We start from the raw sequence: 25,060 nt of genomic DNA, 5'->3' as shown, positions 1-25,060 counted from the left end.
AGACCCAGAGAACAATGTACACTTAAAGTGATTTATTTCAGTAAGGAAACCACAATCAGGGAGGATGGGTCAGCGTCATCAGGAGAAGAGGTGAGTATGGAGATGAGCTTAGGGGGAAGTTTATCATCAAGCGGTGCTGCTTTAAAAATGAGCAGAGCTGGTGTTGCGTGAAATGGAGCCATGCCGGTCACGCTGGGACCATTCCTTGCCTGTGGTGGATCATAGGCATCTCCTGGGGTTCAACCGGAGACAGGGCTGGCAAGCTGCTGGAGGTGGTTCTGATGGACTTCTTTTGCTTACCTCCCTGCAACTCCATGCCCAAATTTTTGGTGAGATGTTGCCCATGTGTTCAGTCAGCCCTACCCGTGCATTCGGGAAGGAGACCATCCTGGCGAGTGTGTGGGGGGAAATAATCCCCCGAACTCTCCTTGGCACAGCTCCCAGCGCGCAGATGGCTGTCCTCATGCTAGAGCCTTTTCCCAGCTTGCACCCGCGCAGGCGCCGGGGCTGGAGGCAGGGGTGTGCTGGGCATGCTGGCTGCCAAGCGGCACCTCCTGCCAGCATCCTTCTCCTCCTCTTCCTTGCCTCCCAGGGCCGGCGGGGGCTGTGGCCACTCAGCAGCTCAGCTGGCCACTGCAGCTTGCAGGAAGAGCTCAGCATAAGCACAGTCCTGAGCAAAACCGTACAATTTAAGGTCAACTTAAAGCAGCTCTTGTTTTTCTTCTCTTCTCCCAGAATACGGATCCCAGTGGTCGTTGTGAAAGCGGATGTGGTGGGACGGAGGACCTGGCACTGCCTCTGAGTAGGCAGGAGCTAGGAGAGGCAGGCAGCAGTTTGCCAAAAGCTTGTGAAGAAGGGTCCCGAAGTCCGTGCTGTGCACCCCCTTGAAGGGCATTGTCCAAAGGGGCAATTGCTGGCCCTGCTAGGTGGGGAGGAGTAGTTGCTGGTAGCTACTGGCCTATTAAGGCAAGGGTTTAACATGGCCCTGCTGGCCCGTCAGAGCTGGTATGGCACCTTGCATGAATGGGCGTTTAGAAATCTTGGCAAACGCATTTTGTTGTTTACTCAACGGGCCAGCTGTCATGTGCGTACGTACCTACAGATGGCTGAGATTGATAGTAAAATTTTTGGGAGAGGATGTGGGATATTTACACATCCTGGCCATTGGCTGTTTTGACTAAATCTGAAAGTGCAAAAAGAAATGAAGAAAAAGATAAGTCCTGGGCAAAGCTGTGAGAGCCAAGGGATGGGTTTGCAGGGCATTTTGGGAAGTGGCATTTGGATGTGGGGCCAGAGCAAAAAAACCCCAGCAGGGTCTGCTCACAGGGTGCTCTGTCCCTTGTGATGGACCTGTTGGCTTTGCCACATCCCCTTTACCTCCTTTCCCAGATGTGCAGCCTTATGACGGGGAGGGCTGGGCAGGCGACCAGGCTCTCCGCTGAGGCATCCCCAGGGGATGCAGGCAGAGCCTTCCCTGATCCCAGCCACATCCTGACGGAGGCTTCCCTGTGCTGCTGGCAGCCCCACGCGCTGCCGTGGTGGCACAGATTTATTTCCCTTTGCCTCTTGCACTCTTTGCCTCATTTGCACTTGCGAGCTGACTCCATATGGTGCAAAAACTGAAGAGACGATGCTCGGCACGGCGGCCGGTGCCGGGAGGCAGCGCAGGGAGCTGCTTGCTGACGAGCTTTTGCAGTTTCTTCCATTTGAGGTTCAATATTTCCACCTTCTCCCCTCAGTGGCTGTGCTCCAGCGGCCGGGTCTGAGCTTGTCACCTCCAGTAGCAGCCAGAGCATCCCTGCGCGTTTCCACTCTTGCTCCCCTGCCTTCCCTCCTCTCCCTGGTGAGACCCCAAGCGCATGAGTGGGGGATCTTCAGGACGCGTCCTCGGACCAGCAATGCTGTTGCTGCTGTTTGGTTCTGAAAATAATTGGCTGGCCTCCCTGAAGGCTTTAGTATGTGTCAGATGCTGCATTAAAAAATACAGGATCAATCTGGCTGCGGTTGTTCTGTGCCGGGGCTGTGCCGGCAAGCTCGCCCCACGCTTGCGCCATGCTTCCTTGTGCAGAGTGGGATTTTTCTTTGCAATCCTCTAACTTTGGTGGGGGGATTCAGTTTCTGGCTCAACCAAGCAGTCTGGCTTGGGCTGCTGGCAGCCAGGTGGTTTGTCAGGGTGAAAAGGGAGGCTTTTCTTCCAAATCTTAGTGTCTGGGGGAAATGCCAAGCACTTGGCTGCGTTGGGAGGAGGTGTGCATGGGTGAAGGGATGCCTTTTGCTAAGCTCGAGTCCCCCAGTGGTGCTTGCTTGTTGTTTGAGCAGTCTGTCATGTTCATAGCTCATGCAGAATCCCTTTGACATTTTAAAATAAGATCTAGTAAATAGGAGCTGGACGATGCCAGGTGCATCTTTCGTCGTGAGGGCTCTTTGACAGCACGGCTGGCATTTTAGATTTAGGGCTCTGTGAGATGCATGTTTTCGTAGTGAGTGCAAAGATTTTCTGGAGAACGTGGTCCAAGACAATGACTCATCCTGAATCTTTAAAGCAGTGATGGTGTGTAGGGAAATGCAGGATAAATGTTTTGATTTTTAGAGCTTTCCTCATAGGCAGTGCTGTCCTGGAGTAAGGCAAAATAAATCCAGCGAGGAAGGAGAGCTGCAGGGAAAGCAGGGGACAGGTCTGGTGCGTTAGTTCAGCAAAACTTATTGCACCTACTCCAGCATTGCCTCTGTGCTGGTGGCCTTGAAGGTTGGCTTTCACATGTGAGCATGCTGCTGGGGAGAATCCCCTGCCATCCCATGGGTGAAAGTCCTCTGCATATCCAGGTGTGAAGACTGTGTGCCCTTTTAATTTATCCTAGCACAAGTGATTACAGATGCTATTGATGTTTATGGCTACTCTGTCTTCTCAGTCAGCTAATTCTGTATTTACAGGCTATCATTTCCAAGGGAATCCCCGTTGGTTAGGAGCCCAGTTCCACTGAACTCGTTAGACTTCCATGGCCCTTGTCTGTGAAATCTCAAACCTTGCTCTTTTTATTTTCTTTTTTCTCCGCCGCCCCACCCCCCACCCCCCCACCCCCCCTCTTTTTGGGGTTTCTTGCTGTCTCATACCATGATGAAGATCAAGCTCCTTCTTCCCCAGAGAAGAGCTCCCAGCAGAATGTCCTTATCTTGGGTGAGCTCACTTGCTTCCATTCAACCTGGCTGGAGCACACCATGTGCACCCAATGCTGGTACATGGCTGTTGACCAGGAAGAAAGCTACAGAAAAGTAGCAGAAAATACAAAGTTGTTGACAACAGTACCTGATGTTTGGTTTATCCTTGCCATCCCTTAAGGTGCTGTGCTCCCCCTGGGATGTATGAGGGATTGGGCTACTGGATCCTCCTTGCTTGCTTGGCTGGTTAGATGGTTGTCCATGCCAGCTGGTCTCCATGCAAGAAGTTCAGTGATGTGAGGCTGTGGTGCCCATCTCTTGCCGAAGCCACCCAACTGTGTGACAAGGGATAGTGTCCTCAGGCACCTGACCTTCAGTCTTCATCTCCTTTGGCATGTGCTTGTGGGTGGTGATAGCGTGGATGGCGAAGAGTGGATAATTGCCCTTCCCCAACCGAAGCAATCCTTCCTTCAAGCCAGACCTTCTTACACCACTTAGCTGGACCTCAGACTGGAGGGTGAAACTTCTCCTGGGCAGCCTCACAAGCTTTTTGGAGAGTAGGGTTTCTGAGAAAGCCTCTTCCGATGCCTGGGTCGCTGAGTTCCTGTTCCACATCTTTTGGAGGATGAAATGAGTAACTGCCAAGCTTGACATATGGTGATTTTCAGGGCAAGCTGCAGCTTTCAGTGATGTTTACTGGCAACCCAGCCTCAAGAAAGCAAAGATGAGAATTGAAATGCATAGTGACATTGTTCTGGAAAACATTCTCCTGTAAGCTAGCCTTGTTATCTTGCAGCCCTGGATCGCTCCTCTGGTGGTGGCATGGTGGAGGAGCTGGCCTCCTGCTGGGTCTGTCTTGGTGGGCCAGAGCTTTCATTAAAGTGCTCTCTCAGCCCTTGGTGGTGCTTGACTTAAAGTTGCCAAATGCGTCTCTGCCCATCTGTAAATACTTATGTATGCACTATGATCTATGCATATCGTATGTGTGGATTTTGTATATCTGTGGCCTGTGTGCAATTATAAAAATTATGATGTCAGCAACTGACTTGTCACTATGGGAGCAAATGAGCTCCTTATATTTGGAAAATATTGGGTTACCTGTAACATGCTGTCCTGAGATTTTCCCATTGCCTCTGATGTCTGGTTTGAGCTCAGTGGATTAAAACTTGTTCCCAAATTTTCTAAAATAGGTTTTACAATTTGGAAAACAAAAGGCATTGAAAGCCTTATCTTCTCTCTCTCATCTTTGTATTTGAATTGGTCCCTTTTGTCTCTTTTTTTCCCCAGTGATGCGTGCTTTTTTTGGTAATTCTCTGTCATTTCCTTCCCTCTCTCTTATCTCTCCCTCTGCGCTTCTCTCTCTTTTCCTCTCTATTCCTCTACCCCTCTTCCTCCCCCCTCTAATTTATTTGCAGGCAGGTCGTCTCTTTGATTTACTTTATCTCTCAGTAGGATTATGATAAATGGATTGTGTGGCTCTGGTTGAGCTTGTCTAACACCATGCTGGGTCAAGCCCCTTCAGAGCATGAAAACCAAGGGGAAATGCTAGGGCTGGGTCTCCTCTGTGTCATCTGGAGGGAGGAATAAGTGTTGGTAAATGGGACTTGGTCCTTATGGCCCAAACTTCACATTGCCTCCTGAACTGTTTTAGACTGTGTTAGGCGGGGGGTTTGGCGGCCTGGTTTTTGTCTGTGCTTTTCTCTTGCCTGATACGCTGGGTTTGCTGTGTGTGTGTGTATGCACATATACTTGCAAAAATTTAAGCAGGTATTTTACTGGGCGCTTTCAGGCACATCAGCCAGCATATTTCAATTTACTATATCCTGATATGGATAGTGTTTGCTGCTTGTAATTAGAGTGTTTCATCCTGCAGTCACAGCAGGCAGCAGTTTATTGATAAAGTTGTTATATAGTTGCTGAGCAAACACCCCCAAATTTGAGCTTCATTAAGTTATTGCCTGCCCTGCTGCGATGCATCTTCATTGCGTGCTGAAATCCATGCCATTGACAGGAGATCCCGGAGGAGGTCCAGGGCTGTGCTCTGCGGCCGCAGCTTAATGTATCCCATCACAAATTGACACAGCACGCTCGTCCTCGGCTGATATATATAAATTCTTTCCCTTTCCAACCAAAAGCAGTGTGTTTTTTTGGCCACTGCAGATCTTCTCATGCTGGCTGGTGGCCGTGGATGGTAGTGTCACAGCTGAGATGTCTTTGCAGAGCAGACGCAGCTGCTTCTCTCCCCCATGAGGTTGATACAGACCCCAAAGCATCAGTGGTTTTCTTTAAAATGCAGGCAGAAAATGTTTCATGTTGACTTGTTTTATTGTTGTTTAGCTCATCCTCTTCATTTTTGACTGAGTTTGTTATTTGGCAGGTAATCCCTCATAACGAACCTGCAGGAGATTGATGGGGAGAGCTCGTTATGCACTTCCAGAGCAGTTTCACCGTCATTCTGTAGCAGCAAAATGCACCATTAAAGGCAGAGAGCCATGGGAATGATGGGACGTAATTAGTTGTTGCTGTAATATTTTTGATTGAAAGCGTATAGATACTGTAAGCGGCTCTTTCGGAAGCCGGTGCTCTCAGGAAATGATTAAGAAGAGCAGTGCTTATCAAAGGGGAGAGGCTGATCGTGCTCTTACCCTGCCCGCCTCTCCAGTGCCATAATTAAACCATCTGGGAGATGTCACGGCATTCATGCCACATAGTTGCTGGCTCCTTCATGGCATGAGGGGTGAGCAGTGGTGCTCCCCCCCAATTAGGAGCAGCAACCAGATGGGGAGTCATCCTGCAGAAGAGACTTTTTGGGTGGGATGTGCACCCAGCAGCTCGCTGCCTTGGTCCCTGTGGCAGAGCCGCCTGGATCTTGTGTTCCTACTTTTCCCCAGCTTAGTCCAAAGTTCAGGATATATTGAAACCTTGCACGGGTGAATCTGGACAATGTCAGAGGGATGTTGTGGTCAGAAGCATGGTCGTGGAGAGCAACCTGGAATTACTCAGGCAACCTCCTGGTATGTGCTTGAGGCCTTTCATCTGTGGTGAATAGTGAGAATTAAATTCAAATTATTCCCCTGGCACCTGTGGGTCTTCCTTTCCATTGACATCAAGAGGTGTGATGCAAACTGTGAGTGTATAGGTAGCAGTGATGAAAGCCATGATGCAATCTGGGCTCGGCTTGAAGCCACGACAACTGCAGGAAGGCAGAGCTCGCAGCATCATAGCAGTTAATGTTATTTAGCACTAGTCTTTGTAATACAGCATCTTGGCTCTGTTTCTCTATTGTTCCCTTTCGCTGGTAATGTCACCAAACTTGGACAGAAGCTTCCCAAGCTGTGCGTTTGCCTTGGGCTGATTTTGCTGAAGCTCTTGGGAGAGAAAGAGGGGATAGAAAGAAAGCTTGGCATTTATGAGCATGAAATAGAGGGGAAAATACGGTGCATTGCTTATGGGGAAAAAAGCCTTGCTGTTGTTCCCCTTCAGAAAGTCATGCCATGGGGCCGGAGCTGCCCAGGGGACGTGCCCTGGGGCTGGACCATGTACTGACCCCATCGGCGCTTGCTCAGTCTTGCTTTGCGTTCTGCGAGGGCACATCAGGATGAGTTTCCGAAGATCCCACCTGCAGAGCACCCTCTGTTCCTCTGGACTCGAGCCCCTCATGGCCACGTGCACCCTGCCCCTTGCTCCCGTCTGCCCCCTCCCTCTGAAGGTTCGGCTATTGACACGCACCTCTCCGCTCCCCACGCATCTCGGGGGGCTTATTTCCAGCAGCTGGCATACTTTCTAAATCTCCCTCTACCATCTGTTGTTATCAAGCCTCCTCTCTCCTTATTTTGCTTAATTTCTATCTTTTTCCTCTTGGCCGTCTTAGACATGCCTGCATCTCTTTGCATATGCCCAAGCATTTGCTTTCGAGTGCCTTAGGCTGGTTCCTGCCGTTATCTTCTTGCAGGAGCGAGAGCTGCTGCTTCTTGCTTTGGGAGAGGGACCATGTCCCCGAGGCATCTATTGAGGACTGCAGTACTCGTAGAAATTTCTCTGTGGCCTCTCTGAGCAGAAAATTTGTCATCGTATCTCTTTCTTTCCAGATGGCAATGTCAAAACGTGATCAAGCTGGGTTGGCCTCCTTACCTCCATCTCTCTCTGCCTGTAGCCAGACCCTGCTCCCTGCCAGGGAGAAGTCGCACCTTCTCATGGTGGGACTCAGCAGGACCCCTCCACACTGGGGAGGTCTGAAATGTGGGTTTCAGGGTGGGGGTTTCAGGAAGTAAGCTCAGCTTTGTTTCGGGCTGGTTCAGGAGGGTTTGCCTGGAAGAGGCTTAAATCCTGTTGGGAAGGGTTGTTGGCAAGACAGCATCAGCTGGTGTGAAATGAAGGCTTCTGCGCTGCTGTGCTCCATGCCTGGCTACTCTCAATATCTTATTTTCCCCCCACTGCTTGAATGATGCCAGCCTACCCTTTGCTCCTCTGAGATGCAGCTTATCCTGCTGCGGGCATTGGCTCTGGCCACTTCTCTCACCGGTTTGCCCGGGAGGATGTGGGGAGCCCAGGATGGCATTGAGTCCTCCCTGCCTGGATCGTGTGAGTGCCATCACAGATGGATGCACTGCTCAGCGGCGAGGATGCTGGTGCATTCTAATTGCTGGCATCTTTACTCGTTACGAGTGTAATTGTGAGTAGACGTTTGTTTTTGTATTGATAATTAGGGACTGGAACAGATGGCGAAGGCTTAGTTTAAAGTAATGTGTCCATTAAAGAAAATCTACTGTATACAGCTGAAGATTCTTCACTCTAAGAGAGCTCAGCTCTCTATAGCGGAGCTCATCTTCGCCCTGATGAGGGCTTCAGCCCTTACAGCCTGGTCAGCTGCCTTGGGTGGAGGCTCAGGTCCTGAAGACTTCTCCAAGCGAGTATGTTGAGCTCCCTGTTGGGCAGAGCATCCCCATGGTATCCACCGTGCCCACATGTGGGTGGTCAGGTGTGGAAGGAGTTGCTGGAGGAGCGGTACCTTGAGCAGGCAAGGGGAGGGCAGCATCTTGCCTGCATTTGCCTGTTGGGCATTGAGCCTGTCTGCCAGCATGGTGGAAGTGCAGGGACTGGCCGATGCAGGTGGACAGGTGGCGCGTGGTTCACCTGACATGGCTAATGATGCTGTGCTAGCCGTACAAGGCACGGGGAGATGATGTACCCCTGCGCTGACACCCCCGGAAGGGTTTAATTAATACCCAGTGCCAAATAACGAGGACTGGTCCTCGCGGCAGGACAAGGCAGGCAAGAGGAGCGCAGGAGGAGAGGTGCGAGGTGTCTGTGTGGCTTCTCTGCTGATTAATGATGCTCAGGCACTGGTCCCTGGTAATCCCCTCGTTAGCAGTCAGAGCAAGGGGATTTTACTGCCTGTTCCTCCTTTGCCTGCTCCCAGGTGAGGGATGGCTGGGGGGGTTGGGGTAATCCCTGTGTGTCCCCACCAGCAGCAGTATTTTGCAGCTGAGAGATGGAGACGAGTGCTGGGTGTCCCCCCTTTCTCTGTGGGATCTTGGGATGAGGGGCACGGGCATCTGCACACAACCCCCTTGCTGAAGGAGGGCGCTTGGCAGAGCCTTAGCCCTGAGCTGCCTGGCCATAAACGTCCCTGCGGGGTTTCCCCAGGGGTCACGGTGTCACTTGTACATCCAGAAAATGAAGTAAAATCCAAGATTTCCTCCAAGAGGAAATAGCAGAGGTCAATGGGAAGTTGCTCAGTCGAGTCCTTCTGGTGCCAAGTACGTCTGCAGTCATGGGGTGTGGGTGAGCTCAGCAGGAATTTGAGCTGGAAGGGGGGATTTAACCACTTTATTTTATTTTATTAAAAAACCAAAACCAATTAAACTATTTTGCCAGGTTATGGATCTTCTTGTATACGGCAGTGTCCTCAGGAGTCAGGGTAGCATCTGAGCAGGAGATGGTCTGTAGAGGGTCAGCCTTTTAGTGGTGGCTCTCAGCCCTCTTTTTTCCTTTGGTTTGCAAATTGCTTTACAAACGTGGAACTGTTGAAGTGCAAGCTATGCACCTGCAGTGGAAACTTTGCGAGCACGACCTCCCTGGCCACAGGCCATGCTTTGGACTCTGGAAACCTCCAAAGCAAAAGCTTCTCTGTGGTTCTTTTCCATTTATTCATTTATTTCTCAATTTATTTAGTTATTCTGAAGTCTCCTACTTCAGGAGCTGCTGCGTGCCATGCTGGCATTGCTGCTGTGCCTTTCTGCTTTCTTTCCAAAAAGTGGAGCCTTTGGGAAGGAACAGAATGGGAGGGAAGGGGTGAGATTTTTGGGAGGGAGCTGCCAGGAGGGATCCTGGTGGATGCCACCTTGGAGCAGAGCCGGTCCTTGCATGCTACCATCCTGCACCAAGACTGTACTTTATCAAAAGTACATTCCTCTGTCATCACCCCACTGAAAAAAAAGCGCCTGGAGAAGGAAGCTGTAGGTGCGTGGAACAGGAAGGGAGACGATGGAGTGAAAATCCTTTCTGAACAAACCCTTGCAGGAAGTGCCTTTCCTGGAACTGAGTGTGTCCTTATTCACCAGAGAGGGCGGGCGAGCTGGGTCCGGGTCCCTGCCCAGCCGCGCTCCCTGCGTCACCCTGGGCTCTGCTGCCTCAGTTTCCCATGTGGCACAAGGACTCTCCGTTTGCTGCGGGGTAAAACACCAAGCATTTTAGGGGCTCTCAGAGGATCCCTCCCCACATAGCCATGCTGGGAGTGGGGACTGGGAGACGTTTGCATGGCCTTTTGCTTCCACTTTTGCATCTACTTAGGCACAGGCACATCTGCCTGCTTATTTGGAGGGCCGCAGCAAGGATTAATGACAGCTTAACGAGGTACGGAGCTGTTTGCAAGGGAAGGAAAGCTCAGGGGCAGCGGGAAGGCAGAGGGCGGTGGGAGTAGAAACTCCCTGGAGGTCTGGAGCATGAGCCCCCAGCCCCATTTGGGGCCAGGGAGGAGTTGCAGGTGGGATGTGTTGTTTTTAGCTGGCTTCTGCCAAACAGAAAGGGGCTGGAGCTGCAGATGGAGACATGCTGTGGTGGCATGAAGGCTACCGCACTTTTCTGTTCCCTGCACAGGCCGGGGTTGAAACGTTTCCTCTCCAAGGGCACTGTGAGCACGGGTATGCAAAGCATGGGTGCAGCAGGCTGTGGGCTTTGAAGCTCCCCTTAGCAGTGCCACAGCAGCATCCCAGGACCACTTCGGGATGCAGAAGCTTTGCAAGCTCCTAAGCACCTTTTTACTCCATCTCTGGTGTGGGGGTGCCTTGCTCTCTGTGGCCCCTGCTCACCTCTCCTGGAGCCAGGCCAGGTTGGGAGCTCTGGCTGGAATTTCGGGAGAGGGAACATCTATCACTCCTGGCAGGGTGGGGATGTCCCGGTCACGCTTCTCTGGCTTCCCATCCTGGGACAGCTGGCAAAGGGAGGGGTGGGAAGATTAATAGGAGTCTCGTTTCCCACTTGAGATTGCTGGAGCGGGTGTGGAGAGATTAAAAGCAGCAATCCAGGGGCAGTTCATGTTCCTGGGCTGATTTTATTTTCTGACCTCTATTTCTCTGGTTGCACCCCTTTTCCTGGCACTGCAAAGCTGCCGTGCCTACCTGGGACCATGGAGGAAATGGGAGGGATGAGGGATGCTCAGCTATGCCAGCCGCCGCCAGCACATCTCCTCCTCCCATTTGGTCGAGACACAGGAATCAAGGAAATTAATCTGCATGTCTGCTTGCTCCAAACAAATAAATAAAACCTGGAGGATTTTTCCCATCTGTTTCTATATGTTATTGCTCTCACTATTATTCTTGTTGTGTTTTGTTGTTTTTTTTTTTGTTTTTTTTTTAAAGAATAAAAGTAGGGAAATGTCAGCTGTATTACAGCTTTTAAGTATTTCCCACCAAATTCTCCGTCAAAAGACTCCCAGCAGTGGAACATCACTCCAACAATGTGGTTTTTATTTGCGTATTTGAAATCACTCTGACAAATAATAACTGTGTGCAACAACAACTTAGGGCACCAGGCAGATGTAGTGCATAAAAGGGGACATCTAGTGTTGCAGAGCAAAGCAAGTAGCTGTGAGTGAGTCGGATGGGACCCACCGAAAAGCCTGTACAGAGGTGCTGGGGGACAGATTGGGCTCTGCCTGCTGTGGGAGACTCCCCCAGGTTCTTGCTGCTTCCAGGGAGTTAATGCAAACTTGCTTCTTGGGTTTAGACACCTTTTTGTAGGTGCATGTAATGACTCCATGAAATGCAGCAACCTTCTTAATTTTTAATTTTCCTTTTAGTCGGTAACGCTCTTTTCCTTTTCTAGGCTTGGGAGGATCAGAGATGGCAGCATGGGCAGTGTTCAGGCCGTGACTCTGCAAAGAGTCTTGTCCTGCACTGTTTGCTCTGGAGTGAAGCTGCCCTTAGTTAATTAGATGTATTAGGGCACCTGCTGCTCTATTTCTTAGCAGCTCCAAGGGTCAGATGCATGCTTCATGAAAGCAAGTGAATGTTTTTTTGTGGCTCTGTGCTTATAACATTATCGAAAGCTTTGGGAGTAACTAGTTTGCTTTCCTTTTCTTATGTTTCCTCAGAAACTTTGATGGATACGCGGACGGCAACGGCCGAGCTGGGCTGGACTGCCAACCCTCCTTCGGGGGTAAGTGCCACTCGCCCAGCTGATCCTTGCGCAATCTTGTGGGTTCATGCTCTTTGTCTTAAAATGCTGGTGGGGAGCCGGGGAAGCTACAGTGGGAGCAGCGATGCCCCATCGGGTTGGCATGGGGTGGCCAGGGCATCGCTGTGCCAAGCTGTGCGGCCGGTCCAGGGCTGAGCATCTCTTCCCTGAACTGATCCCAGGGTCTTGGCAAAGATGGAGCTTTTCTCCATCCCTGCGCTCTGTCCTCCCCTGCCTGTCCTCCTCCCAGGTGAAGGGGCCAGCCCCATCACTGCTCTCCATGCCCCCGCTCAATCCTTCCTTCTCCCTGTGCCAAAAGACTTGTAATTAGGAAACATTAACAGGCTCAAAACAGCTTTCATACCTGGAACATCATCTGTAATTGCACTCAGCAGTGCTCTTTGCTGGCTATTAATGTCACTTTTATGAAGTAATGAGGAACAAAACACACTGAGGCACTTAAAACATCTTTTTTATATAATAAGAGTCTTTGAGGAATGGAAGCATAAAATAACCTGACTCACATTCCCTGGGCAGAGAAAGTGAGCTGTGGAGGAGAGGAGCGGCAGTGGGAGGAGATGCAAGTTGATGGATGGGCATCACGATGGGACAGGCAGCTGGTCGGGCAGGGATGAGTATAGCAGTGAGGTCCATCCCTGGGGCCTCCAGGACATGGCACCAAAGGGGAAAGGATGCTAGCCTGCACCTTTGTTAGGGTGTGACTGACTTGGCCAGGTCCTCAAAAGAAGTGAGATTGCACACCGTCACCAAAGCTGAACCACACATGCAGTGGGTACGAAATCCTCTCCAGACACATCAGAGGCCCTTGAAATGTGGGGCTTTGCCTCTGAATTGCTGTGGAAAAAATCTAGCCCCAGATAAATTGCTGGCAAAATGCAGGGGGGCCACATGCAGGTAATGGAGATGGGATATAAATAGTTGCCTGCAGCTGCTATCGCTGAAAGCCATGCAAGGCAAGTGGGGAGCTTGCGTCGTAAGGCATGGTAGTCTTGCCCTCTGCAGAGTGAAGCATCTCCCCAGCCTGCATCCCTCCACGCACATCCCTGCATCCCTCCGCAGATCCCAGCTCCTGATTCCTGGCCCTGCCTCACCTGTCACAGGGTGCCCTGAGCCTGTCCATGTGGTGATCCAGCGTTAATACTCTGTCTCTTGCTCCTGTCAGAGTTACTGGTGAGTCTTCTCCTTTACAGGAGTGTATGTTAGATCTTCCACAAAGTATTTTAAAATACCAAGTCCCTTATTTAAAGATGCAGTTAGTCCGTAGCATGTGTGGGATAGTGTGACTTCCCTTGTGAAGTCCCCTTGCTCATGGACTGGGCTTTTTTCAGTAGCATCAGGCACTTTGCTGGGTGGATACGGAGCATCTTGAAGTGTATTTGGGACTCCTGGAGTGAACCCCCCTGTAGGCGTCATGTCCCAGCCAAGGCATCTTTTGGAGTAGGTTGGATGCTAGTTGAAAATAAGCAATGTCTTCCTCTTGCTTCAGGCATGCAGTAGTCTTTATGAGCTGCCCGCTTACAGCACTGGGTTTTGGGGTTTGTCCTGTTTAATAGTTCACAACAAATATTTGAGGGCAGATTTGTGCTGCTTCTTGGCTTGTCCAGCAGTACTGGCCAGTATTTGGGTGAGGCTTGTCTGGAGTGTGGGTGCCAGGGAGGGTTTGCAGACTGTGACCCATCCAAGCAGCCTGGTGTAGAAATGCTAAGATACACTTGGGGATTTCTGCTTGTGTTGCAGTCAGTGAAGACCCCAAATTTAGTTGGTCTTTTCTTGGTTTTAGCCTTCAATTCCCTAAAGCAGCCACCCTAGGGCCGTGCTATTTCTTTTTCAGCCCGAACTGCTGAAAGCTGGGTTAAAAAAACCAAAGCTTCCTCATCCCATCCAAAAAGTGAGAGTATGCTAGCAGCCTTGCTTTGGGACTTAGCAACAAACAGTTGCACTGAAGGAACAAGAGAAGTAGAGGGGAACCAAAGAGGAAAGCAAAGAAACCAGAGGGAGGAGAGTAGCAGCTGTCTATAAAAGGGACCTTCCTGCTCCTTGAGGCAGGAGGGAGGAGATGGGAGGATGGGAGAGGGGCCGCTGGCTGCTGCTGGGGTGTCAGCTCCTTCTCCCAGGCTCCTCTTGTCTCTCCTGGGGCTGAAGGTAGAGTGATTTCATGATGAGCCACCTCTCCTGATGCCGGGGCTCCATGGCTTTGAGTCCTTTTGGGTGGTGGCATCCCCCATGGTGTGCTGAGGTCTGGGAGTGACTATTCACCCCAGCTCACAGATGGGCCCTGGGGCTCAGGGGGGCTGTTGACATTAATGCCAGGGCACGGATGCCAGCCAGGCAGCAGGAGCTGTGGTCCCGGGGGACTGGCTGTGGCGGGACGTGGACTCTCCTTCTGCTCTCCCCGGTGGACGTGCTTTAAATCTCAGTGGAGAAGAACATTGTCTTAATCCTCAGCTCCCTGTGAATTATGTAGTGGGATCCCGTCAAAGTGATGCATTTGTTGCTGTTAGAACATCAATGGCAGCAGCCACTGGCACTGTGGGTCTTACTAGCCACAGGGATCTGCTGCTTTTTCAGCACTCAACCCAAGGGATGCCCAAGAGAGCATCATGATCCAGCCCCAAGCCCTCATGAGGGTTTTCCAAGGGGTATTTTGTGTCATTCCTAGCTGCGGGCAGCCCTGTGTGCTGGCTGCCTGAAGTGCAGCAGGGTCTGCTGGCAGGTTTTGCCTCTTAGTTTTCGGCTTTGTTTGCAGCGCTGCCCCCAAAAAAGCAGCAAAGTGCAGGGGATGCTCAGTGGAAGGAGCTGGTGTGAGAGCTGGCTCCCTGATGGGAACTATGAATAAAATGATAGTGGGTCAGGTCCCCTCTTGTGTACCCGGTTGGGGTCCACGAGCTGGCGGGTGGGCTGAAGAGGAGGATTCCTGCAGCAAAGACAGCAGAGCAGTGGGACTGGTGTTAGGTTGGTGGGCGAGTGCTGGAAGAGAGCTGGTTGTCTGGTGTTAATTGGATGACGGGGCTGTAATGCAAAGCCCAGGTGGGAATGGGAAACAATTCCAACCCCCTTGGTCAGGGAGGACTTTGCAGCTTTCTTGTGTGAAGAGGTGTCTGGTAATGAAAGGGCATTGAATCTGCATGTCTTGTCGAGGGTGGAGAGGGGTTTTTGCAGTGCTTTCGTGGCATGAGATGAGAAGGGAGAGCGCTTGGATGGATGCGTGAGGTCTTATTGCTGGTTTGGTAAATGTTGCTTAACAGCAATGTGCAACCTTGAGCTGTGATCTTTGCTTAAACTTAGCAGAGCTGAGTAGGTGAACCTGGGAGCAAATGTTCTGTTACACTTGTTGGCAGCGTGTGGAGGACCCTGCTTTGAAAACAAAATTAAAACTTGTGCTTTTTTACATCAGGGTTGTGGTTTACAAGGGGGAAGCTTGGGGAGCAGGTGAGGAACGTGGTTTTTAATGGAAAATGGAAGAAGGCAAAATCTGTAAGGTTTCAGGGTTGGTCGTGGTGCATCAGCTCTTTGGGAAGACTCAATGTGACGGGACAGGTTGGCATCACCCATCTGCTGTTGTGCCCCCCCCCACCCCCCCCGTAAGCACAAACAGGCGTGAGCACTGCTGTAGCATCACTCCTGGAAATTATGCCTGATATTCAGAGTGCTGCTTAAAGATTGCCATATGAATAATGCTGTTATGAGGAGACTGTAAACATGGATTTGTTAAAATGAATGGATTATGAGGTTGTAAATCTGTCTGTAGGACTCTAATGCCATCATAGACTATTCACAGTTTGCTGCTGTCCCTTAATTGAAATTGTAGCCTGGATTATATTAATGCCCTTCTATAAATCGAATTGCAAATCTATATTCTCTCACTGCATGGCGGTAATGTTTTATTTAGTTAGTTTTCTTTGCTGGGGGAAATGATTCCGTCATGCCGAGAGCCTGGGGTCAGGCTCGCTCTCCAGCCCACGTGCTGACTCGGGCTTTAATGAAGCTGTAGCCCCTCGTGTGCTGCTTTCCCTCCCACCTCTGGATATCTGGACCATCTTTCTTCCCATTTTTACATCTTCTCAGGGCAGCTAAGGTTGTTGCCCACATGGAAAAGATGTTTTAGCTTCACCTGGGAGCAATGGGGAGAGGCATGCAGAGGCAAGAGGGTGACAATTTCTTCTGGTGCTGCCTGGTTGGTGTTTCTGCACGCGCATCATGCCGTGTGTCCATGACCATGTTCCTAGTCCCCTTTGGGGCTTTGGGATTCTCCTTCCAGCCCTGCCCTGCCCTGTGCAGGGTGAGTGGCACCTCCGTGGCTCACAGGCCACTGCTGGTCCCTCTGCCTCCCTCTCATCGCTTTTCCCTTCTCCTTTCTGCAGTGGGAAGAAGTCAGTGGCTACGACGAAAACCTCAACACCATCCGAACGTACCAGGTGTGCAATGTCTTCGAGCCCAACCAGAACAACTGGCTCCTCACCACGTTCATCAACCGGCGTGGAGCTCACCGCATCTACACCGAGATGCGCTTCACTGTGCGGGACTGCAGCAGCCTCCCCAACGTCCCTGGCTCCTGCAAGGAGACCTTCAACCTCTACTACTACGAGACAGACTCTGTCATTGCCACCAAGAAGTCCGCCTTCTGGACGGAGGCACCCTACCTCAAAGTGGACACCATTGCTGCTGACGAGAGCTTCTCCCAAGTGGACTTTGGTGGTAGGTTGATGAAGGTGAACACAGAAGTGAGAAGTTTTGGGCCCCTGACCCGCAATGGCTTTTACCTGGCTTTCCAGGACTATGGGGCTTGTATGTCTCTGCTGTCCGTCAGGGTCTTCTTCAAGAAGTGCCCCAGTGTGGTGCAGAACTTCGCCATCTTCCCGGAGACGATGACGGGAGCGGAGAGCACCTCTCTAGTGACTGCCCGCGGCACCTGCATCCCCAATGCCGAGGAGGTGGATGTGCCCATCAAACTGTACTGCAATGGGGATGGGGAGTGGATGGTCCCCATCGGCCGCTGTACATGCAAGGCTGGTTATGAGCCGGAGAACAACGTGGCTTGCAAAGGTAAGGTTGGCCTTGGGTAACAAGGTGCTTATAGTGTTTTTAAGCTTTGCTCAACAAAATGTTTGTCCCCAAACAAGCTGTTTTGGGCAGGGTCCATTGTGAAATTGGCTCTACGCTATTTACCTGCCCTGAAGCAGTTTTGCTCCAGGGACCAGGCAGGGATTTGGGAGCAGTGGTCAATGTGCAGCTTCTCAGTGTGCTCCAGTCAGTGGCCAAACTCGGTGAGCAGCGTGGCGGGGATGCGGGTGCCGGTGCAGCTGCTGCCGCCGCAAGCCTGCTAGAAGCCGCCTGTGTGATCTGCTGCCTTCAAAGTGCTGTGCAGGCCGGTGCTTGCTCGCTGAGCCACTTTCATCTGCCTCATTATTTCCCCAGCAAAGCTGGGGGAGCCAGGCAGCTGCTGTCAGGCCTGACTGCAGCGAAGCCGCTCTGATTCTCTGCATTAATTGGAATTTTTTTGCTGGTTTTTGGGTTCCCCCAGCCACACCACCAGCATGCTGCTGCCTGCTGGAGTCCTCCACAGCGTGGAGTTGTAAATATGGAAATAGTGTTCACTGCTTTTCATGTCCTTTGGCCATTCTGATGAATATTTCCCAAATAGTGTTGGAGGATTTTTATTTTTTTTTCTCTTAGCTTTACTCGCTGCCCGTTCCTTCTCCACTCCCAATTTAAGGTATTGTTTTTGTACGTAGCTGGAAAGGAGGGAAGAGGAGAGGGCTTTTTGCATAAGAAGCTAACCCCATTTCATCGGTGCTTTCCAAATAGCTTCTAGAAGGTGGGCACCACCAGGTCAAGGAAGGGTTGGGAAGAAGGAGAAGGTCAAAGGCAGGTGTCAGAGTGCTTTAGGCTTGGTTTTGGAGGGGGTGATTGGAGGAGTTGCAGGTGGCAGCACGTGTAGCACCAAGCTTGGCTGTGATGGTCCTTGGGGTGGCCACCACAGTGTTTCTTATTCACCTGTAACTCCGGGTATATGAAAATGGCAAAACTGGGATTCAAGCTATGGAGAAACTTGTTTGTTCATTTGCTTTAAATTTGGGAGCTTGCGTAGTTTTTCACCGTGAAAAACCACCTTCCTGCCTGGCCAAGGTGGGGACAGCGATGCCTTCGCATGCCAGTGCTCTGACAACTGGGAAACCACTAGAACCTGTGTGCTTGTGCCTTGCTTTAACATTGAGCAACATTGCCAGTGGATTTCTTCAAGTTTTGCAGTTGACACTGAGCATGCTTTTGTTCCCACTAGGAGATGGTCTGTTCCTGTGAGGAGCCGAAGCGCTCCATTAGAGGGAGGGCTCTTCACAAACCGGAGCATTTCTGGCAAGACGTTCCTCTGCTATTGAATAAACAAACAGAGCACACATGGTTTTATGGCAAAATGACATTTTCTCATAATGGGAAAAAAAAATACTAATTTTAGCTAAAGACTAGAGTTGGGAAATAATGTCATTTTGCCACAAATGTAGGAAAACAAAGATAATGTAAAACTGCCACAGGTTTGGGTGGTGTTGACTTTTCTATCTGCTGCTGGTTGGAGTGGTGGAAGAAGTTGGGATCTTGAATGCTTCTAACCCCCCAAGGAGAAGCGTGTTGCACCTACTGAGTGCTCATAGTTTAGGGCAGGGCAGAGGATGGAGGACAACAGGACATGAGAGGCATGGGAGCGAACCTGCTCAGGGTGGCCATTAGACCAATCTCTGGGGCTTTTTTTGTTTCCTTTTCTTGTGCAAACCCCAGAATGGTCATGATGTGTTCATGCCATCAAAGCTGCACTGAGCAGACCCCTGTGCGTTGGGAGTTTGCTCAGTGTTCTGTGCTGCAGCGCCTGTCTCCAGCTGTGCTCCCATTGCATGGCAGTGCTGATGCCAAAGGAGAAACCCCTTGCACTAGCCAAGTGTGGGCTCTGCAGAGCTCCTGACGAGAAGATTGCTTTTTTGTGGGGAGCATGCTTTGCATTCAGGCTCCTTGAGAAAATACAGGATCCTGGCAGGTCTAAAGGAGTAGAAATGCCCTTTACAGATCGACCAGCAGCATTTGGGATCCTGAGAGGCACCAAAGTACGCTGTGGGTGCAGAGCAAGAAAGTGGTTAAATGGCACCAAGCACATGTGTGATGATGGGACCATGCTTTTTTGATGATCCTGTGGGCACTGTCGGGTGCTGGTATGATGCTGTCTCTGGAGCAGAGCTCCAATAACTTCCCTCTCCTGGTCTTGTGAGAGTATTTCCCAGTTCCCACATCAGGAGGACGGACGAAAGGCTGGCATTGTGCGTGGGACCTGCGTGTTTGAAGGTCCTGCTCAATACTGGCACAGAACCCAAACCCAATAAACCCACCAGCCTCTCCTGGAAGTTCACTAAAACCAGTCCTAAAAGCCTGAGCCAGGGCTTACATTAGGACTGTTGGACAATTAACTGTGTTTGAGTAAAAATCTGACCTTGGGTTCGACTCTTCTGGGTAGCTTGTGTGCACCCTTTGGCCATCAAGTTCCTCCTTGTATCCCCGTGGACTTTGGAGACCATGAGGGAAGACGTGAGCCCACTACTGCCCTTCCAAAGGTTGGCAGGCAGTAGGTGGCACATCGCAAGGTTTAGAAATAATTTGTTGGTTTTCTATTTGTCTTCATGCTCTTGAAGAGATCATATTCCCCTGCCTTGTTCACCCGCTGGGTTTGCCTCACAGGGATGCTGCCAGGATTGCACCCCAGCTCCTGGGAGGCACACGCTCCTGACATCTGCTTGAAGCCTTCGTCAACCTGAGATGAGCCACTTAACGAGTCTGGGGGAATTGTCACCAAGGGGGGGGGGGTGTGTGTGTGTGGAATCCCTCGGTATTTTAAAGCTGAGCAAATGGGCTTAATTCCTCAGCGGTGGGAAAAAAACAGGGTTGAATTGTTTAGCTCCCCCAGCCCTCTCTCATCTCTTCCACCCCCTGGGATAGAGGCTGTGCCTATCATGGGGCCATTAGACCGGAACGGTTTCGTGCTGACAGCAGAGCTCAGGGCCGCTGAGGGATTCATTAATACCAGCTTTTATCAGCACTTAGCCGCTCACAAAAGGCACAGGCAGAGCGCAGTCTTCATCAGGGGTGTTTCAAGTCCCAAAGAGATTATTGTTGTGTTTTAGGGTCAGAGTGATGGGGGGGTCATTGCCACCATGATGCTAAGATGGGGTTGGGAGGAAGGGAGATTGTCCTTATCAGTCTGCCCTGTTATTTGTTTTTGTCCCAGGCTGGTTGGGGTTTGGCACTACAGACCTCCCAGCTGGTGTGAAGCCGCGTTGCTCTCCAGCTGGGTGATGGTGCACCGTGCCTGAAAGCCTGATGGGAGTGCCTACCCCATTCTCTTTGGCACCTTGTGCCTGTGAGAGCTGTGGGTCAATGCGAAATGGAGCCTGTTATTGAATTCAAAATGAATAATTCATTTGGTGCGATAGCCCACGCTTTTTTCGGGTTGATATTAAATCCATTTGTCTTGTTCTGCCCCATCCCTCAGCCTTGCTTTACGGCTTCCTTGCGTGATCAAGGTGCAATGCATCACTGTGCTGGGGAGGAGGTAGGAGGAAAAGTGGTAGCAGGGATTGCTGGGAGGCTGGGGAAATCGTTTGAAACCTTGGATGAGTATGCTGGGTGGATTTTGCTTGTTCTCCTTGAGGAGGATTATTAAACCCTTTCTCTGCTGGTGTTTGACTCTAAAACCTAATGATGGCAAGGTAGCCCCTTACTAGAATGATGACAGTTGTGGGTCTCAGCTTTTATCCCTTTTGACTTTGTGGATGGGGTACTGTATTTTTGTCCGCTGGAATCATGCTGACTTTCTCTCTGACCTTCCCAGTACCAGGTGATAACTCAGTTGCATGGAGAAGCTGGTGAAGGAAAAAGTCTGGATCTAAATCAGCTTTGTGCTGAATTTTTCCTATGTATTTATAAACCCAGGGAGAAGGGGCAAGAGAGTGGTCCTGCTGCTTCCTGGGCTTGTCTCGCTTTTGATTTTCCCCTCTTGGCAAATTCCTGTTGTAGTGTGGTCAGGAGCCTCCAGGCTGCTGCAGCTTGGGATAATGAACCCAACCTGCTTGCAACAGCTGGAAATCTGAGCTAGCAGGGGTGGCAAAATAAAAAAAAAAAAAACAACCAACCTGCAAAATAAGAACAAAGCTGGGCTGCGATGCCTGTGATGCAGAGGCCACTCCTTGAGCATCCTTGCTCCCAGGCATCCCCGGCTTTCCACAAGGCACCCCATCTGCATCCAGGTCCCCTAGCCCTTCTTCAGCTGCTGACCGATAAGCTGGGCTGTGTGGAACCTTTGCCGAAGCTGTGTGTGGGTTTATTTTAATTGTCTTCATCCCTTTGGTTTCTTTGTCTCTTTTCTCTGTTTGTCCTTCCCTCCTGCCTTGTGTGTGGAGGGCTAGATTTAGGAAAGGGGTAGCTGGGGGGAATGTCCCACCAATTGAATGTCAAGGAGCGGGCAGCCCCATGCCAGTTCCTCCATTATCCTTTCCTCCTGCCAATCAGCCCTGGCAATAATTATTGATTTCCTCCATTTATCCATCACAGAAGGCTGGAAACAATAGCAGAGTGCAGGATTTATAAAGTGATTGGTTTATTTATTTACTTTAATAATAGTTATGAACACTTTGTAATTAGCAGTAGAATAATTTGCTAACTCTTAAAATATGGGAGACATCAAGTTTTCCCAATCAAACTGTTGCTTGTGCTGAGAACTGGGTCTTTTGGTCTCTCTGGCTATGCCTTTGCCTGCCTTTTCCCTGCGCCATGGTCCATCCTTGTGCCACCGTACTGTGTTGGAGCACACAGGAGAGGTTTTCTTGGGTGATGAAGGTTATATTGGTTTTGTCCTACGGGCAGACGGCAGCAAGGGAGACTGTGGGCTGCCTCACTGTGTCACGGGGACACAGGACCCTGCTCCCCTGTGCCTTAGGGTGCACCTGTCCGAGGGTGCTGCAGCTCCATGCCCAGCCACCCTGATGCCTGGGGCAGGGTGAGCATGCCAAGCATCACAGGGGCTGCAGAAAGGCCCTTTTTTGCTTTTCAGGGTGGTTTTATTTTTCTTTTTTTCTCCATGCTGCTGGTCCATGTACTTTTCCACGGCTGGGAAGCATCTCTTTTCCAAGCCTCTGTGCTGACCCCGCTGCCTTTTGCCCCCCCTCCCCCGCCAGCTCCCCTCAGTTTCTATATACTGGGCATGATGTCACATGGTATGGAATACCCCTTTGGCCAATTTGGGTCAACTGTCCTGGCTGTGTCCCCTTCCAACTTCTTGTGCCCCTCCAGCCTTCTTGCTGGCTGGCCACAAGAAGGTGAAAAATCCTTGACTTAGTATAAATGCTACTCAGCAACAACTGAAAGCATCGGTGTGTTATCAACATTATTCTCGGACTAAATCCAAAACATAACACTATGCCATCTACTAGAAAGAAAATTAACTCTATCCCAGCTGAAACCAGGACACCTCTAAAACAAGAGGGGAAAACCAAAGAGATAAAAAGAAAGTGCTTGCCCTGCCCATCTCTCCTTCTATCTGCCCTTGGATTTGGTTTAGCGGAGCCACGGCTTCCCAGCTTGCTTGGGAATTGCATCCCTCTCCCCATCCCTGGTTTGGTGGCTGCGGGTGTTGCACCGGCTGGTGGTGAGTGCTGGCAGGGGAGTGCTCTGGTGTCCCCTGGGGTGCGATGGCACCTAGCCCTGTCCCAGTCCCAGGGTACCTGGCGGGGCTAGCAGCATCCTGGAGCAGGGTAGGCACATTGAGGGCTGGCGTGCCCACAGAGACCCCCCACCTGCAATCTTAAATAATTGTGCTTAAAAACTGTCAGTGCTTCCTCAAGCGCTTTCCTGGGGACCGGGATGGGGTTAACCAGTTTGTTTCAAAACCTTTCCATCTCAATCTGCGCCCGTGGACACGTTTGATGCACTGGCAGGTTGTCTGCTTAGCAGCTCATGTGCAAGGGAGTCTCTGCGGCTGATGCTCACGATGTTTTAGGTGGCTCTGTGGGGTAGATGTTTCTCTTCTCTATGGGTTTGGTAGTAGGATTTCAAGCTTTTCTCCTTGAAAAGCTTGAAAAAGCTTGTTTAGTAGCACAGGGGTGGGGTGGCCAGCATGCTGGGGCTGCAGCTGGTCTCCTCCTTCCCATGCATTGCTGCGCCTCTGCTCAGGGACTTGGGCACCTGGTAGACACTAACCATCAAAAAAGCTGCTTTTAGACCGAAGTGAGGGCATCCACACAGCCAGGGCACCTTCCATCCCTAACGGCAGTGGAGACGTCCAGGGGGTGTTTTATCCCAGGTTTAGCCGAGCCACAAACCTCTGACTGCTCAAAATGAGCCTTTTCCTCTTTTTTTGGGTAGGTTGTGGTTTGGGTTTGGTGGTTTTTTTTTGGCACATTAGTCAAGTTTTCTGCCCCCTCTCCCAAGCTGCTCTCCCTGGCTGGGCTGCGCTGGGAAGTGGCAGCTCTCCCAGCTCTTCCCGAATCCGAGTGGTGATGCTGGAGGGGTGTATGGATGCTCCCCTTTGTTGCAGGGGCTTTGCCTGTGCCTGGCAGCAATCTCCCTGCTTCCACCGCTGGGTGGAACAGGCAGCCCAGTTTTACCATGGCTGTGCTGCGGAGGAGAAGCATTTGAATCACGGCACCTCCAAAAAAAATGAAAGAAAAAGAAAAAAGTGTGATTTTTCTTAAATTATGCCTTAATGAAGGCATCCATTAACCTTCGTAGTAATTTCGCAAGGAAAATGTCCAGGAAAACCTTGTTAAATTTTTTTTCTAATGAGTGTGATGGGTTTTAATGGAAGTCTTAATTAGACATTATTAGCCAGAATGTTCCTCGGGTGGATTCAGGCCCTTTTCTTTCCCCTGGTGCAGGGATGGGGGACTGTCTGTCCTGGATGCTGCCGGCCGGGAGGTTAGGCACCACAGCCACCACTCTTTGGCTCTGTCCCCAAATCCTGAGCATGGTCTGGGTCATCCCTGTGATCCAGACCCCTCCAAAGGAGAAGTGAAGGAGAAACCTGGCAAATGTCCCAGGGAAGGTGTGAGTAGAGGCCAGGTGAGCATCACAGGGCTGGGCTGCCCTAGCCAGACCATCGCTGCACGTGGCCTCGGAGGGATTAGGGAACGGCCCCTGAGCTGTGATGTATGGCTTTATTTTTCTGCATATCATTTTTTTTCCTCCTCAAATTGTACCATGGACTGTTTATGTATTCCCTACCCCAATGAGAACTTTTGAGTGTTGCATTGATTCCAGTCTTAAAAGAGGAAGAAAAATCACTCATTGAATTTTTTTTTTTTCCCCAAGGGCCTTTTCATGAGCTTGTTTACAAACGGGGGCATAAATCTGCTTCCAAGCCCTTGGCTTGTTAATGGTCCATCTAGGAAACTTTCTGTGGTAGCTGAAGTGCTGGGGGAACCTCATCTTTTTTGGGGATATTAGGGTGCAAAGCTCTGTGTGCGCTTGTAGGGGCTGCCATGGGCATGGATCCATGGGCATGGGTCCACGAACATCTCTGCAGTGGCAGGGCTGCAAAACCCGCTCAGCTTTCCTAACCTCATCTGCTTACACCAGCCCAGGAGACCTGGCTCCCACCCCACTGCTGAAGTCCCTGTGCTCTCTGGCTGGAGCAGGGATTGTTCTCCTGAACAATGGGAGAGCCACAAGGAAGCACGGGATCCGGCCTGCATCCGGCACCCACATTGTTCCCACCCTTGTTTGCAAACGGCCGGCACCTGGCAAACCCCGTGACTCAGCCTGCGGAGTTTTAAAGCCTTTCTATAACTTTTTCCTCTTTTTTAAGTCACGAGAGAGCTGTTTTGGGAATGGCTTCAGCTGGTGCCATTTTGCTGCTGTTCACTTGCAAGGGATGGGGATCTTGCCCCATGTTCAGGAATGCACCACGTAGCCTATGGCAAGCTCTTCAGGAGCCAGCATCTCTCCCAGATAGCTAGTAATAATAATTAAAAAAAAAAAAAAAAAGTGTTTTTTTTACCCCAGCTGGCTGGTGGTGGTAGTAGTAATAGTAGTAATAATAATAATAATGGAAGTTGTTTTTTTTTTTACACCAGCTGGCTAGTTGTTTGGGAGCTGTGCCCTGGGGTTGCAGTCAGGCTTTGCAGGCCTCCTGCAACCTCTGCTTTAGGAAACAGGCCTTCACTGATGATGTTTTAAT

At 50.7% G+C, this 25,060-nt stretch overlaps 1 protein-coding gene across 1 annotated transcript in view; it reads left to right on the top strand.

The window, feature by feature from the left end:
• The window catches only part of EPHB1 (EPH receptor B1), a 75,062-nt gene that overhangs the window by 14,958 nt on the left and 35,044 nt on the right, over positions 1 to 25,060 (top strand). The window contains exons 2-3 of the mRNA XM_049802658.1: positions 11,750 to 11,814; positions 16,215 to 16,896. Of these exons, the coding sequence (XP_049658615.1) occupies positions 11,750 to 11,814; positions 16,215 to 16,896 (747 nt within the window). The remainder of the gene's footprint in view (positions 1 to 11,749; positions 11,815 to 16,214; positions 16,897 to 25,060) is intronic.

This window comes from Accipiter gentilis, chromosome 6 (genome assembly GCF_929443795.1).
Source record: "Accipiter gentilis chromosome 6, bAccGen1.1, whole genome shotgun sequence".
Taxonomy (NCBI): domain Eukaryota; kingdom Metazoa; phylum Chordata; class Aves; order Accipitriformes; family Accipitridae; genus Astur; species Astur gentilis.
This window is presented reverse-complemented; position numbering and strand designations above follow the sequence as displayed.